This window comes from Sapajus apella, unplaced genomic scaffold (assembly GCF_009761245.1).
Source record: "Sapajus apella isolate SASKATOON/1434 unplaced genomic scaffold, GSC_monkey_1.0 scaffold46, whole genome shotgun sequence".
NCBI classification, from domain to species: domain Eukaryota; kingdom Metazoa; phylum Chordata; class Mammalia; order Primates; family Cebidae; genus Sapajus; species Sapajus apella.
In genome coordinates this window covers 18,485,279-18,501,736 of record NW_022436986.1, presented here as the reverse complement: position 1 = coordinate 18,501,736, position 16,458 = coordinate 18,485,279, and the positions used below count along the sequence as shown (strand labels likewise).

Below are 16,458 nucleotides of genomic sequence, written 5' to 3'. Positions count from 1 at the left end.
GCCTCCCAAAGTGCTGGGATTACAGGCTTGAGCCACCGCGCCTGGCCTCTTTTTTTTTTTTAGAGACTGAGTCTCACTCTGTCACCCAAGCTGGAGTGCAGTGGTGTGATTTCGGCTTACTGCAACCTCCACCTCCTGGGTTCAAGTGATTCTCCTGCCTCAGCCTCCTGAGTAGCTGGGACTACAGGCATGCACCACCATGCCTGGCTAATTTTTGTATTTTCAGTAGAGACAGGGTTTCTGCCATGTTGGCCAGGCTGGTCTCAAACTCCTGACCTCAGGTGATCCACTCATCTCAGCCTCCCAAAGTGCTGAGATTACAGGTGTGAGCCACCTCGCCTGGCCATAATATTTTTAACTGCAGTCTCTCATATTGCTTAAAAGTGCTGGAAGAGAAAAATGGTCAGAAGCACTGCCCCAAGGTGACAACATAAATACTTCTTTAACTAGATAAAATTATTTTCAAGGTAGCTTTCAAATAGCTTTAACTAAACTCTCCAGCAAATTCTCCATGTATTGAAGCCACTAGGAGGACATTTCACACTCACTGACATACTCACTTTCTTCAGCAGCAGTATAGATTGTGCCTGGAAGTTTTGGGTGTGGGTGGGTGGTCTTTGCAGCAATAACAATATTTGCTCCATCCTTTGCTGCTTTCAACGCAATAGCTTTGCCAATGCCACGGCTTGCACCCGTGATAAAAACTGTACATCCTGCTAGCCTCCTAAAACAGAACAAATATCACCTTATTGGAATGCCCAATTATTTACTGACAGGCATCAGAAGCTCATGCATATTTTCATATTATATGTTTCCTCCTCTGTGAAATTTTCTCTAAACCCACCCCATGCCCATCAAATGGCAGATAGCTCCACTGCACTCTCATGGCACAATAAATAAATAAATTATTTATGACAACTGCAGTTGGCCAGTCTTGCTGTGATTTGGCAAACAAAATCTGTTCAAATGCAAAGTAGGTCTTAAAGAGAAGTGAAGAATTATAAAACAAATTACATAAACATGCATTTTTCCCCCACAGAAAAAGTGTTAATAAAGCTTTTTTTTGAGTGTTGGAATTATGAATAAATTTTATCATATTATTTATATTCTTTAATATTTTTCAATTTTTTTTACAATGACTAAATACCACTTTGAAGAAATTATCTAAAAACAAACAGTTGTTCAATGAATGCTCATAAAAGCCAGGGTGGAAACAACCCAAATGTCCATCAGCTGATGAACGGATAAGCAGAATGTGGTGTAGCCATGCATAATGAAATAATGTTTAGCAATAAAGTATTGTTATGAGCTACAACACGGATGAACCAAAATCATTCTGCTAAGTGGAAGAAGCCAGTCATGAAGGACCACATATTATATCATGCCATTTATATGAAATGTCCAGAATAGATAAACCTATAGAGACACAAAGATCAGAGGTTACCTAAAGCTGGGAGTGGGAGGGATTGGGGACTCACAATGGAGGGTTGAAGCGTTTCTTTCTGGGATGATGAAAAGTTTTTTAAATTGTCTGTGGTCATGGTTGCACAACTCTGTGAATATACTAAAAGCCAATGAATTGCATATTTTAAATGGGTGAACAGTATGGTACATGAATCGCATCTCAAAAGAGCTGTTAAATAAACCAAGAAGAATCGCAAATTGTTGAAGTTTGATCTGAAATATTCTGATTCAAATGTGCTGACGGTTCCCTGAGCCCTTTTCATTATTTGTGTGCTTTGTTTTTTTTTTATTTTTGTTTTTTTAAATGGAGATGGGGTATCACCATCTTACCAAGGCTGGTCTGAAACTTCTGTATTTTATTTTATTTTATTTTTGAGACAGGGTCTCACTCTGTCACCCAGGCTAGAATGCAGTGGCATGATCATGGCTCACTGCATCCTTGAACTCCTGAGCTTAAGTGATCTTCCCATCTCAGCCTCAGAAGTAGCTGGGACTACAGGCACACACCACCATACCCAGCTATTTTTTTTAATTGTTTGTAGAGGTAGGGCTTGGTATGTTACCCAGGCAAGTCTCAAACTCCTGGCCTTATGTGATCCTCCCACCTCAGCCTCCCATCATTTCATTAAGTTCACTTAAACTTTCTCCTTACTCAGTTGCTAAGTGAGAAGGAAACACCTAAAATAATTTCCTAGTAAACTCATAAAAAAGAATAAAATAGTAAAGTAGATGAGGTAACACCAAGGGAAAGCACTTTCTTGTTTACTTTCTAAGGGTGAATTTAAAAGTCTGCTTAAGGAAAATAATGGAGAGTGACGAGCAAAAGTGACAATGACAAAGGAAAAGGTATGATCTGAGATTGGCAATATATTAGCAGGTCTGTTAATAAAAGAACATAAAGGTCTTGCATGACTGAGAGGATTACACTCCAGAAGTAAGAGGTCAGAGGTAAAAATGGGAATCGGCTTTAAAACGAGGAGTAACTAGTTTGGTGAGGAGGAAGAGTGATCATGCCACTGCACTCCAGCCTGGAGACAAAGCAAGACTCCGTCTCAAAAAATAAAAAATAAAAAAAAATACAAAACATAGCCATGCATGGTGGCACACATCTGTAATCCCAGCTACTTGGGAGGCTGAGGCAGGAGAATCACTTGAACCCAGGAAGCGGAGGTTGCAGTGAGACGAGATCACACCACTGCACTAAAGAAAAAGAAAAAGAAAGAAAGAAAGGAAGGAAGGAAGGAGGGAAGGAAGAAAGAAAGATAGATCTTGGTTTAACTCAAAGGCTTATCACAAAAATGCAAAGGCCTTAAGAGACTGATAATTGGTTTCACAAACGTTTCTTCATGTTAAATAAATAGTATAATCAAAGTACATACGCAACACGAAAACTTATTTGTAACGTGATAAAAGACAAATTTTTTTTTTTTTAATTGAGACGAGTCTAGCTCTGTCACCAGACTGGAGTGCAGTGGCGCGATCTCGGCTCACGGCAACCTCTGCCTCCCAGGTTCAAGCCATTCTCCTGCCTCGGCCTCCCAAGTAGCTGGGATCACAGGGGAGCACCACCACGCTTGGTTAATTTTTGTATTTTTAGTAGAGATGGGGTTTTACTGTGTTAGCCAGGATGGTCTCAATCTCCTGACCTCGTGATCTGCCCGCCTCGGCCTCCCAAAGTGCTGGGAATACAGGCATAAGCCACCACGCCCGGCCTAAAGACAAATTTTTAAAATACACAGAGCCCTCAGAGACTAATCAAAAACCTCATTTGTTGCCCGGCGCCGTGGCGCGTGCCTGTAGTCCCAGCTACTCAGAAGGCTGAGGTGGGAGGATCGCTTAAGCCCAAGAGTTCTGGGCTGCAGTGCCCTATGCAGATTGGGTGTCCGCACTAAGTTCGGCATCAATATGGTGACCTCCCGGGAGCGGGGGACCACCAGGAGGGGTGAACCAACCCAGGTCGGAAACGGAGCAGGTCAAAACTCCTGTACTGATTAGTAGTGGGATTGTGCCTGTGAATAGCCACTGAACTCCAGCCTGGGCAACATAGGGAGACCGTCTCTGAAAAAAAAAAAAAAAAAAAAAAAACCTCATTTGTTAAGCCAGGCAAATATAAAGATACATAGATGGCTTTAAACCAGGGTTTCTCAACCTCTGCACTATTGACCTTTTGGACTACATAACTCTTTGTAGTAGGGGCTGCTTGTGCATTGTAGGATGTTTACCAGCATCCCCGTATTCTACTCTTGAGACGCCATTAGCATCCCCATTCAATTGTGACTATCAAAAATCTTTTCATATATTATCAAATGTTCTCTGGGGATCAAACTGTCCCTGGTTTAAATATACAAAAAGATCCAAATCCACACTTGTGATAAATGCAAATTTTAACAATAATGAGGTGACACTTTTTTCTTGTTAGATTTTCACCATTAACTATTTTGCAGTTAGCCAACATGTGGGATTAGGAGATCTCATTTTTTTTTTTTTTTTTAATGGTAACAATGTTTTTTATTGTGCAGCAGGGGCTGCTGTCCCATCACCATGGTCCCAACCCATGGAAGGCTTGGCATATATACACAAGTAAAACTGTAGGCTTGAAGTCTTTCGTTTTTATCCCATTTGGTTTTTAGAGGAAATCAAGGTTGAGAATAAGACCTCACATCCTGGAAACATAAAGAGTAAATTGATGCACACATCACATTAGAATGACACTTACTGTGGACATATTTTTCTTCTTTAATATATGACTGCTAACTTTCTGAAATGTTTACTGTCAGTATTAAAGCTTTGGAAATTATCGCAAAAAAACCAGTAACCACCTTTAAAAAAGGTCAATTACATTCTGGAAAACTTCAGTAAATAGGAAGTTTAGGTTACTTGAGAAAAGCAGGCGGCGGGGCGCGGTGGCTCAAGCCTGCAATCCCAGCACTTTGGGAGGCCGAGGCGGGTGGATCACGAGGTCAAGAGATCGAGACCATCCTGGTCAACACGGTGAAACCCCGTCTCTACTAAAAATACAAAAAATTAGCTGGGCATGGTGGCGCGTGCCTGTAATCCCAGCTACTCAGGAGGCTGAGGCAGGAGAATTGCCTGAACCCAGGAGGGGGGGTTTGGGGGGGCCCGAGATCGGGGCCATTGCACTCCAGCTTGGGTAATAAGAGTAAAACCCCTTCTCAAAAAAAAAAAAAAAAAAAAGAAAAGCAGGCATAGAATGAAAAAAACTGTCTTCTATTCACTGGCATTGGTTTTCAAAATGATAGCCTACCAAACTGAGTGTTACCTGGGTAAAAATGTAGCCTTTTAAAACAGGGTGCACTGTAATATAATTCTGTGTCTGTGAAGCTAAAAGAAAAACTTTTCTAGATCATGAACCTAATTTACCATGTGGAAAATCACTTAAAAAATAGGGGGAAAAATCCACGAAGAGAACCTCGCTTTTTTTTTCTTTTTTTTTTAAATGTGGAATGCTTCATGACTTTGTGTGTCATCCTTGCACAGGGGCCATGCTAATCTTCTCTGTATCGTTCCAGTTTTACTATATGTGCTGCCAAAGCAAGCACTGAGACCCTCTCTTTCTGTAAACATGAGCCTTAAAAAAAAAGACAACGATGACTTAATTTAAAGTACTAAGGTGAGAAATAAGGGACCTGGGTTCTAGTTCTGGGTAGATAATTAATTTATGTAATTCAGTAAGGCCTCTCTGGATCTAAAGTATCCTATTAATAAAATAGAAAAATGAAAGTTAGGCAAGAGAAAAAAATTAGAGAATCTTAAGTTTCCTATAAGGGTAGGAGTCAGCAAACCTCCTCTGAAAGTGTCAGAGGGAGCCGTGGTGGCTCAGGCCTGTTGTCCTGGTGCACAAGGAGGTGAGACTACCAGTTCAAGGCCAGCCTGGGAAACCTAAGAAACTCTCATCCATTAAAAAACAAATCTGGCCGGGGGCGGTGGCTCAGCCCGTAATCCCAGCACTTTGAGAGGCCAAGCAGGTGGATCACCTGGGGTCAAGAAGTTGAGACTAACCTGACCAACACGGAGAAACCCCGACTCTACTAAAAGTACAAAAATTCGCTGGATGTGGTAGCACATGCCTGTAATCCCACCTACTCGGGAGACTGAGGCAAGAAAATCGTTTGAACCTGGGAGGTGGAGGTTGTGGTGAGCTGAGATCATGCCATTGCTCTCCGGCCTGGGCAACAAGAGAGAGACTTGGTCTGTGGTCCCCCCACTTGGGAGGCTGAGGTGGGAGGATTGCTTGAGCCCAGGAGGTTGAGCCTGCAGTGAACTCAGATCATGCTGCTGCACTCTGGTGTGGGTGACACAGCGAGACCCTGTAGGTCCGAGTGACCGGGGAGGCCTCAGGAAACACAGCCATGGCAGAAGGTGAAGGGGAAGCAAGGCGTCTTCATCATAAGGCAGCAAGAAGGTGAAGTCAGGAGATCACTTTTATCCTTTGGTTGTGTACCTCTTCTGGAGGGTTATGTGGCAATATCTATCGAAATATAAAGTGCATTTACTCTCTCTCTCTGTTTTTTTTTTTTTTTTTTTTTTTAAGATGGAGTCTCACTCTCTCACCCAGGCTGGAGGGCAGGGCAGTGGCACAATCTCAGCTCACTGCCATCTCCACCTCCCAGGTTCAAACAATTCTCCTGCCTCAGCCTCCTGAGTAGCTGGGATTACAGGTGCCCGCCACCAGGTCCAGCTAATTTTCGTATTTGTAATTTTTGTAATTTTATATTTTTAGTGAAGACGGGGTTTCACCATGTTGGTCAGGCTGGTATCGAACTCTTGAGCTCAAGTGATCTGCCTGCCTCTGCCTCCCAAAGTGCTGAGACTATAGGCGTGAGCCACTGTGCCAGGCCACATTTACTCTTTGATCCAGCAATTTCACTTCCAGGAGTTTATCCTACATATACAACATATGTGCAAATAGATAAATACAAGTATAATCATGGAAGCAAAGAGAGTATCCAAAAAACTGGAAAGTCTAGTATCCAACAATAGGGAACAGGTTAAATAAACAAGGGTATTATTCATATACAGGTTAAGTAATCCAATCTGAAAATCTGAAATCCCAAACACTTCTGGAAGCAAACATTTTGAACAATAGATACTCAAGCTGTTACAGAATATTATGCAACCATTAAAAAGGAAGAGAGTCAGGCACGGTGGCTCACACCAGTCATCCCAGCACTTTGGGAGCCTGAGGCAGGCGGATCACAAGGTCAGGAATTGGAGACCAGCCTGGCCAATATGGTGAAACCCCGTCTTTACTAAAAATACAAAAACCAGCTGGGCGTGGTGGCGCGCAACCATAGTCCCAGCTCCTCGGGAGACTGAGGCAGGAGAATGGCTTGAACCCAGGAGGTGGAGGTTGCAGTGTGCCAAGATCGCACCACTCCACTCCAGCCTCAGTGACAGAGCAAGACCCCATCTCAAAAAAAAAAAAAAAAAAAAAGGAAGGGGAAGATCTGCATGTACTAAAATATATGTCCCTGGGGCACAGTGGTGCATGCCTGTAATCCCAAGTACTCCAGAGGCTAAGAAGGGAGGATCATTCAGCCTAGGAGTTCGAGGCTAGAAGCCAGTGTGGGCAACACGGGAGACCCTGTCTTTAAAAAACAAAACAAAACAAACAAACAAAAAAAAACAAAGAAAGAATGTCCTAACACATACCAGCTAAAAGTAGCAAGAATAGAGTTTGCTATTAATTTTAAGAAGGTGTGTGTGTGAGTGAGTGTGTGTGTGTCTGGATGTATACAAAATGTGTTACACATGCACAAAATAGAAACATAACATAAGGTAAATGGGGGACTAGAATTTATGGATGGGAGAGTCACTTTTTTTTTTTTTGAGACCGAGTCTTGCTCTGTCGCCAGGCTGGAGTGCAGTGGCGCAATCTCCGCTCACTGCAACCTCCGCCTCCTGGGTTCAAGCGATTCTTCCGCCTCAGCCTCCCAAGTAGCTGGGACCACAGGCACGTGCCACCATGCCCGGCTAATTTTTGCATTTTTAGTAGAGATGGGGTTTCACCATGGCCAGGATGGTCTCAATCTCTTGACCTCATGATCCGCCCGCCTGGGCCTCCCAAAGTGCTGGGATTACAGGCATGAGCCACGGCGCCCGGCGAGGGAGGCTCACTTTTTACCCTATGCTATTTGAACTGTTTTAAGTCTTTGGCTATACACATGTATGTTTCAGGCAAATTACAAAATCTATCAACACATTACCCAACTCAAGACACCCACACCTTACATAAACCAGAAAATAGAATGGTGGTTGCCAGTGGATGAGCAGAGTTGGGTAAGAGGAATTGTTTAACAGGTAGAGTTTCAGTTTGCAGATGAAAAAAGTTCTGGAGTGGGAGGCCGAGGTGGGTGGATCACGAGGTCAAGAGATCAAGACCATCCTGGTCAACATGGTGAAACCCCGTCTCTACTAAAAATACAAAAAATTAGCTGGGCATGGTGGCGCATGCCTGTAATCCCAGCTACTCAGGAGGTTGAGGCAGGAGAATTGCCTGAACCCAGGAGGCGGAGGTTGCGGTGAGCCGAGATCGCGCCATTGCACTCCAGCCTGGGTAACAAGAGCGAAACTCCGTCTCAAAAAAAAAAAAAAAAGAAAAAGAAAAAAGAAAAAAGTTCTGGAGATCGCACAATGGTATGAATCTACTTAACTCTACTAAAGTGTACGCTTAAAAAATGGTTAAGATGGCAAATTTGCTACGTATTTTAACACAGTTTTTTAAGGTGAAAAAAAATCCCCAAAAGATACCCATGTTTTCAGATCGGTTTAATTTGCTTCTAATTTGGAAATCCCTTTTTAAACACTCCACTATTACTCGAGAATTGAGCGTTCGGAACAAGTGGAAACTCATTAAACTCTGGAGCTGCTCCTGCGACCTTTCACCTAGAACTTGCACGCATTCGGCCAAGCAAGTCCTCCTGCCAAACTCCAGGAAGGGCTGGCAATGGGGGCGGCGGGGTGACTCAACCTCGGCCCTTTACCCGTGGAAAAGGTTTCTACACTGCTGGCACCCATAATACAAAACTTTGTATTCCTTTTCACGCATTACCGCAGATTCTCTCAGTGCACAGAGCCCAGCGTGGACCACAGCTCAGTGTGCCCAGGCAGCCTCCTTGACTCCCACCACGGGGTCGGCCAGCCCAGGCGATCCACCGCAGCCCCACCGAGACGCGCTCTCCTCCCGACAGGTTCTCTCCCCGCGCCGCTCCCACCCCCTTACCCGGTGTTGGGTAACATGATTTTCGTAGATCAGAGGAGATAGCAGGGACAGGGACGGCGGCGGGCGGACAGTGAAAGCCGGACTGTCCCTCCGCATTTATCCCCGCCCCGGCCCCAGAGGCCCCGCCCCGAGGCCTTTGAGGGAACCGGTGCGCAGAGAAGCCGGGATCGCCGAGTGCGCCTGCGCACGTAGTGGGCCTCCGGGCTCAGCGTCCCGCTCAGCCACCTCCTAGTCTGATCCCTGAGAGCCGGCTCTCCGCGCAGGCGCTTTGAGGTACAACGCCGCCCCGCCCCTATCACGGGTCCTAAGGTGACAATCAGTCTCTGGTCAGCGCCTAGCGTCTGGGGAGCGTCAGCCGCTACTTCCGCCTTTTCTCGGCCTCTACTGGTTTCTCCTCGCGCCGCTATGATCCAGCGCCGGCTTCGAGCTGGGAGGGTGACTGAGCCTGCGCTAGGGTCCGGCCTCTCCTTGGAGGGTCCTCTGGGGGCTGCTTTAGCTCTGGGGTTTTGTAGACCCTACGTCCGAGCCTGGCGCTCCCTCAGCCCCTCCTTAGGAACGCTTGCCCTCGGCAGAAATTGCCTTTGTGACAGCCGGCCAGCGTCGCGTTTCCACTCTCCAGCCGAATCTGGACCCAAGCCAGCCTCGCTTTGTGCAGCAGTAGATAGCTTGTGTTAAGGCGCCAGTTTCTTGGAACAGAGCTCTTTGCAAAAGTCGCGCTGAAGAATTCACAGTCAGAAGCTGAACTTGCAGCAGAAATTTTTACTTCTGGAATGAGTGTTGAAATGAGATCAATTCTGGCATTCAGTTTCGCTTTTGGGATTACGCCCTGGACTAACTCAAGCTACCCTGATGAGCTGAAGACTAGTATATTTGAAAGAAGACACGAGGAACTGTTTTGTATTTTGTAGGGTTAGAACAGGACCTGAGGAGATTATTATATGAAGACTAGTTAAAGAAACTAGCCTGGAGATGGCTTATGTACTCTGTCATTTGTTTTTGTTTTGTTTTGTTTTTTTGAGACAGAGTCTCGCTCTGTCGCGCAGGCTGGAGTGCAGTGTCGTGATTTTGGCTCAATGCAACCTCCGCCTCCCGGGTTCAAGTTATTCTCCTCCCTCAGCCTCCCGAGTAGTTGGAACTACAGGCACACGCCACCACGCCCCGGCTGATTTCTTTTGCATTTTTAGAGGAGGTAGGGTTTCACCATGTTGGTCAGGCTGGTCTCGAACTGACCTCAAATAATCTGCCTGCCTCAGCCTCCCAAAGTGCTGGGATTACACGCGACAGCTACCATGCTAGCTTTCGCTACCTTTGTTATAGGCCCTAAATGACTCTATTTACTCATGCATATCACCTGCCCGACTCCTATAGGTATTTCAATTTATTATTCATGATATGGTCTTTAGAGACTCCAGAGGAATTTACAAATATATTAGCATCTACTAAGTGATTGCTGATCACCTGAGATACAGCAGAACAAAAAAGACAAGATCTCTGCCTATGGGAGGTATGAGTAGCCAGTGTGTTCTTTAGACTATTTTAAGTATTAAGTATTTATTTTAGAAAGAGTGTGATAGAGACTGTTAGATGAGACTCTCCTCTCGTCCCTAGGAGCATTTGCTGAAGGGTGTACATATCTGTTGAATAGAGTGAATTATTGGTGATGAGGTGACATTTCCTTCATATCATGTAAAATGTTCTCTCCTTTTTGAAAGCCACAATGTCCTCAGTCTCTTAGATTCCCCTTTCTTGAATTTGTGTGCTTCTCTTTATTTCCATTTGTTAGAGAAAGAGAGCTCAACTAAGAGGCAAAACAAAAAACTTGCCAATTTTTCCGTCATAACATTGATACTTTGTAAGCCCAAATACCTGTACTTACACTATATTTATACTTTGGGGTGGCTTTCACAGAAGCCAAATTTATTCCTAAATTTAAATTAGAGGTAGTTTTACTTAGCAAGTTTAAATCCACTGTATTCAGTACTTTGGCTAGGGTTAACTTAAAGTGTGATTTGGAGTTACCCATGACCTACTTCGTTACCTTAGAGATGGGGAATGGGTGAAGAAGGAGAGGACTTGTGAACCTAATTAGATCTTCATTTTAGAAGATGAATAATTTTGGCTTAGAAAGAACGCTTCTGACTGCAGTGTGAAGAATAGTTTGTGAGTAAATAAAGTCAGAGAAGCCATTTAAAAGCCCATAGTAATGTAATGTATAAGAAAAGTGGTAACCTGAACTAAGGCAGTAATAGTGGGAATGAAAAGACCATACACTCAAGATATGGAACCTGGCAGATGCAACTAATGATTAGATGTCGAGGATAAGGGGGAAGATGGTATCAGTGGTGACCTCCAGATTTCTGGTGTAAAGTCCTGGGAGGATGGTGATACCACAGTCAAGATTAGGGACATAGGAACAAGAGTTCCGTGGCAGATCTCTGTTGTCCCCCAAAATCATTTTATCTTCATCCACAGTAATAACGTTTTAGCTTTGTTACTCTTGCATGAGATTTCTTGCCAATGGAATGTCTGCAGAAATGAGTTGGGTAACCTTTATATTACTTACTTTAAAGAATATTGCTTGCTGGACGCGGTGGCTCACGCCTGTAATCCCAGCACTTTGGGAGGCCGAGGCGGGTGGATCACGAGGTCAAGAGATCGAGACCATCCTGGTCAACATGGTGAAAACTCGTCTCTACTAAAAAAAAAATACAAAAAAAAAAAAAAAAAAAAAAGAATATTGCTTGCCTCCACTTTCTCTCTTTCCTCCTTCCTGTGAGTTGGGACATGGACATGGACCTCAGTTAATCTTCATCCTACAAATGAAGACACTACCTTAAAACAGTGGTTCTCAAATGTTAGCATGCATCATAATCACCTTCAGGGCTTGTTAAGAGATAATTTGCACAATATGGCAGTTCCTCAAAAAAATTAAAATGTAATTTCCATATGGTCCAGCAGTTCCACCCTAAAGAATCAAAGAGATGTTTGTATACTCACATTCATAGTGGGGTTACTTACAGTGGCCAAAAAGTAGAAACAACTCAGGTGTCCGTCTATGGATGAATGAATACATACGGTATGTACATACAATGGAATATTATTCAGCCTTAAAAAGGAAGAAAATTCTGACATATCCTACAACACAAATGAACCTTGAAGATGTTAAGTTAAATAAGTGAGTCACAAAGGACAAATACTGTATGATTCCATTTACATGAGGTAAATAGAGTAGTCAGATTCATAGATACAGAAAGTAGAATGATGTGGTTGCTAGGGTTGCGGGGAGGAGGAAATGAGGTGTTACTGTTCAGTAGATGTAGCGTTTCATTTTTGGAAAATGAAAAAAGTTCTGGAGATAGGTAGTGGTGATGGTTGCACAATGATGTGAATATACTGGATGCCACTGAACTGTATACTTGGGTTAAGATGGTAAATTTTATGTGTATATTACCACCATTTTTTAAATGTTAAAAAACACACACTCCTGGACTCCATTCCTAACTTCTGCTTTAGTAGATTAGGGATGGGACTGAGAATTTGCTAATGCTGTTTGTCCAAGGAAGACACTTTGTGAACAACTGACTCAGGTATGATGGAGAAACAAGACGGAAGGAACCTGGATCCCTGAATGATCTCAAAGGACAGAGTTTCCTTTTCACCCTGGGCCATAAACCTACCTCCAGGCTGTTATGAGAGAAAGAAATCAACTTCTATCTTGTTTGAACTATTGTATTTTCAGGGGGAGCTTCTTTTTTACAGCACCTTAACCTGTAAATTAATACTTGCCCATTGCAGGAGAAAACAGGCATCTCAAACTCAATAAACTCATCAGAATTGCCATGTGCTGTGGTTTGGATATGGTTTGTCCGCACCAAAACTCATGTTGAATTTTTATCCTCTTCATGATGGTATTGGGAGGTGAGGCCTAGTGGGAAGTGTTTGGGTCTTGGGAGCAGATCTGTCAGGAATAGATTAATGCCCTCCCTCTAGGTCAAGGGTGTTCTTCCTCTCCGGGGAATGGGTTATTAGCTCCTATGAGAATGGGTTGTTAAAAAAGAGTCTGGTTTCCTTGGCTTTCTCTTGCTTCCTCTTCTGCCATGTGATCTGTTTGCACATACATGCCTGATCCCCTTCCACTTTCCACCATGAGTAGAAATAGCATGAGGTCCTCACCAGAAGCTTAGCAGATGCTGCTGGCTCCATGCTTCTTGAACCTCCCAGCCTGCAGAATTGTGAGTCAAATAAACCTCTTCTCTTCATAAATTACCCAGTCTCAGGTATTCTGTTACAGCAACACAAAACAGACTAAGGCACCATGGGACGCTCAAATGAAGATATTGCCAAGCAGCTGTGAGCAGGCACATCAAATATTTGAGCTGGAGATAATACATTTGGTGGCCTTTACCATACAGATTTTGAAAAATATGGATGATATTCCCCAGTGCATGTTTTTTTTTTTTGTTTTTGTTTTTGTTTTTTTGAGACGGAGTTTCGCTCTTGTTACCCAGGCTGGAGTGCAATGGCGCGATCTCGGCTCACCGCAACCTCCGCCTCCTGGGTTCAAGCAATTCTCCTGCCTCAGCCTCCTGAGTAGCTGGGATTACAGGCACGCACCATCATGCCCAGGTAATTTTTGTATTTTTAGTAGAGACGAGGTTTCACCTTGTTGACCAGGATGGTCTCGATCTCTTGACCTCGTGATCCACCCGCCTCGGCCTCCCAAAGTGCTGGGATTATAGGCGTGAGCCACCGCACCCGGCCCCCAGTGCATGTTTAACAACTCTCCATTTCTCCCTCCCCACTAGCCCTGGTAACCACCACCCTCTACTTTCTATCTCTATACATTTGACTATTTTACATACCTCATGTAAGTGGAATTAGACTGTATTTGTCCATGTTACATCACAGACTTTGTGGTTTAAAATAACAGAAACGTATTCTCTTACAGTTCTGGAGGCCAGAAGGGTGATACCTATTTCGCTGGGTTGTAATCAAGGTGTCAGTGAGCTACGCTTCCTCTGGAGGCTATAAAGGAGAATTCATTTCTTGTCTCTTACAGCTTCTGGTGGCTGTCAGCATTGCTTGGCTTGTGGCCACATCCCTCTAATGTGCAAGGCCCACATCTTCAAATCTCTCTGTTTAATCTGCACATTGTCTTCTCTTTGTGCCAAATTTCCCTTTCCCTTTCTTTTTACCTTTTTTTTTTTTTTTTTTTAATTAAATAGAGACAGGGTCTTACTGTGTTAATCAGGCAGTTTCGAACTCCTAGGCTCAAGCAATCCTCCTGCCTCAGCCTTCCAAAGTACTGTGATTACAGTGTGAGCCACTGCACCTGGCCCTCCCTTCCTTTTTTTTTTTTTTTTGTTTTTGAGATGGAGTCTCATTCTATCACCCAGGTTGGAGTGCAGTGGTGCATCTCAGTTCACTGCAACTTCTGCCTCCAGAGTTTAAGTGATTCTCCTACCTCAGCCTCCCAAGTAACTGGGATTACAGGCGCGCACCATCACACCTGGCTAATTTTTGTATTTTTAGTAGAAATGGGGTTTCACCATGTTGGTCAGGCTAGTCTTGAACTCCTGGCCTTAGGTGATCCACCCGCCTTGCCACCCAACAAAGTGCTGGGATAACAGGTGTGAGCAACCGCGCCCAGCCCCTGCCTTCCTTTTAGAAGGATGCATACATGTATTTAGTGCCCAACCTGATAATCCAGGATAATTTCTTGATCTCAAAATCTTTAATCACATATGCAAAGACCCTTTTTCCAAATGAGGTAACATTTGTAGCTTCCAGGGAATAGGATCTAATGTCTTCAGAAGTCATTATTCATTATTCATCTGCTACTCCCAGAGAGATTCTATAGTGTGAAGTGAGAAAAGGATCAAAGGCAAAAATCTGGGGAGAAGATTTCAAAGAAATTGGTTTAAAAAAATCCAATAAAGAAGTGAAAACAAATGGTTTCAAAGCTAGATGTCTTGAAAGTCAGATAAGTCTCACTCATTTCACTCCTTCTCAGCTTGATAAAAGCCACCTAAAAATACAACATATTTTCTTGACAGACTACTGGCTACAACACATTCTCCCAACCAATCTGTCTCCCTTAAGTTTTGGTGTATGCAACAGTAATCTAATTTGGCTAATTTAAACCAAATTAAAGGGATTGGGGAATTTAGAAGAATTCTGGGATAGTTTATACAAGTCAAGGAAGAGTTGAACAACTAAGCTTGGCAATGGGAACCAGGGTAATTCCATGATCCTCAACAGCATGGTCTTCTTTCTAGAGTGCATTGTCGGTGGCTTCCGTTGTCTTCTCTGTGTATCTGTTCAAGCTTCAAATACTAAGACAATCTAGCACAATGTTTTTGTTTTGTTTTGTTTGAGATGAGATCTTGCTCTGTCACCCAGGCTGGAGCGTAGTGACATGATCATGGCTCACTGTAGCCTCAATCTTCTGGGCTCAGCCTCCCAAGTAGCCAGGAACACAGACATGTGCTACCACACCTGGCTAATTTTACTTTTTATAGAGACAGGGGTCTTACTATGTTGCCCAGATTGGTCTTGAACTCCTTGCCTCAAGCAGTCCTCCCGCCACACAGCCTTCCGAAGTGCTGGGAAATATTTCAACCCATAAATTAGTTGGCCAGGGCCAGGGACACAAGTGGATATGGACATATGGGGAAGTAATGAAACATTGCATACCTACCTAGCACAGGTCATTTAAGCTGTGTAAATGTAGAGCAAGTAAATTGGCATTCATAATTCTGGGAAGAAAGGGATCATAAAACTTTCTATTTAATAAGGTTTGTGATGATTAATACTGAGTGTCAACTAGATTGGATTGAAGGATGCAAAGTATTGATCCTGGGTTTGTCTGTGTGGGTGTTACCAAAGGACATTAACATTTAAGTCAGTGGGCTGGGGAAAGTAGGCCCACCCTCAATCTGGGTAGGCACCATCTAATCAACTGCCAGCAAATGTAAAGTAGGCAGAAAAAATGTGAAAAGGTTATACTGGCCTAGCCTCCCAGCCTTTATCTTTCTTCTATGCTGGATGCTTCCTGCCCTCTAACATCAGACTCCAAGGTCTTCAGTTTTAGGGCTTGGACTGGCTCTCCTTGTTCCTCAGCTTGTAGACAGCCTATTGTGGGACCTTGTAATCCTGTGAGTTAATACTTAATAAACTCACATGTATGCATGTGTGTATATACATACACACCCTATTAGTTCTGTCCCTCTAGGAACCCTGACTAATACAGGGCTTAATTAAGGCTTCTCTTTCTGGTATGTAGTGTTCTAGGTGGGTTGAACATCTATTTGCATAGAACCCAAAGACCTGGAAAAAAAAAAATCAATATCTAACCCATTCTCTCTGAGATTTGAAGATAGAAATATCTTTTGAGGCCAGGCACGGTGGCTCATGTCTGTAATCCCAGCACTTTGGGAGGCCAGGGCAGGCAGATCATTTGAGGTCAGAAGTTCAAGACCAGCCTGACCAACTAAAAGTTGGGCATGGTGGTGGGTGCCTGTAATCTCAGCTACTCGGGAGGCAGGAGAATCACTTGAACCCAGGAGGTGGACATCGGAGTGAGCCAAGATTGCGCCACTGCACTCAGCCTGAGGAACAGAGCAAGGCTCTCTCTCAAAAAAAAAAAAAAAGAAGAAGAAGAAATATCTTTTTTTTTTTTTTTGAGACGGAGTTTCGCTCTTGTTGCCCAGGCTGGAGTGCAATGGCGCGATCTCGGCTCACCGCAACCT

The 16,458-nt window shown here is 43.7% G+C and overlaps 1 protein-coding gene and 1 non-coding gene across 2 annotated transcripts in view; both read right to left on the bottom strand.

Moving 5' to 3' along the window:
• The window catches only part of HSDL2 (hydroxysteroid dehydrogenase like 2), an 83,338-nt gene extending 74,366 nt beyond the window's left edge, over positions 1 to 8,972 (bottom strand). Inside the window, exons 1-2 of the mRNA XM_032240366.1 lie at positions 8,708 to 8,972; positions 561 to 724 (exon numbers count right to left, since the gene is read on the bottom strand). Coding sequence (XP_032096257.1) covers positions 561 to 724; positions 8,708 to 8,724 — 181 coding nt within the window. The 5' untranslated portion in view covers positions 8,725 to 8,972. The remainder of the gene's footprint in view (positions 1 to 560; positions 725 to 8,707) is intronic.
• LOC116524933 lies at positions 4,918 to 5,024 on the bottom strand. The gene has a single exon (XR_004257532.1). It is a non-coding gene; the product is annotated as a U6 spliceosomal RNA (small nuclear RNA).
• Positions 8,973 to 16,458: the final 7,486 nt, after the last annotated feature.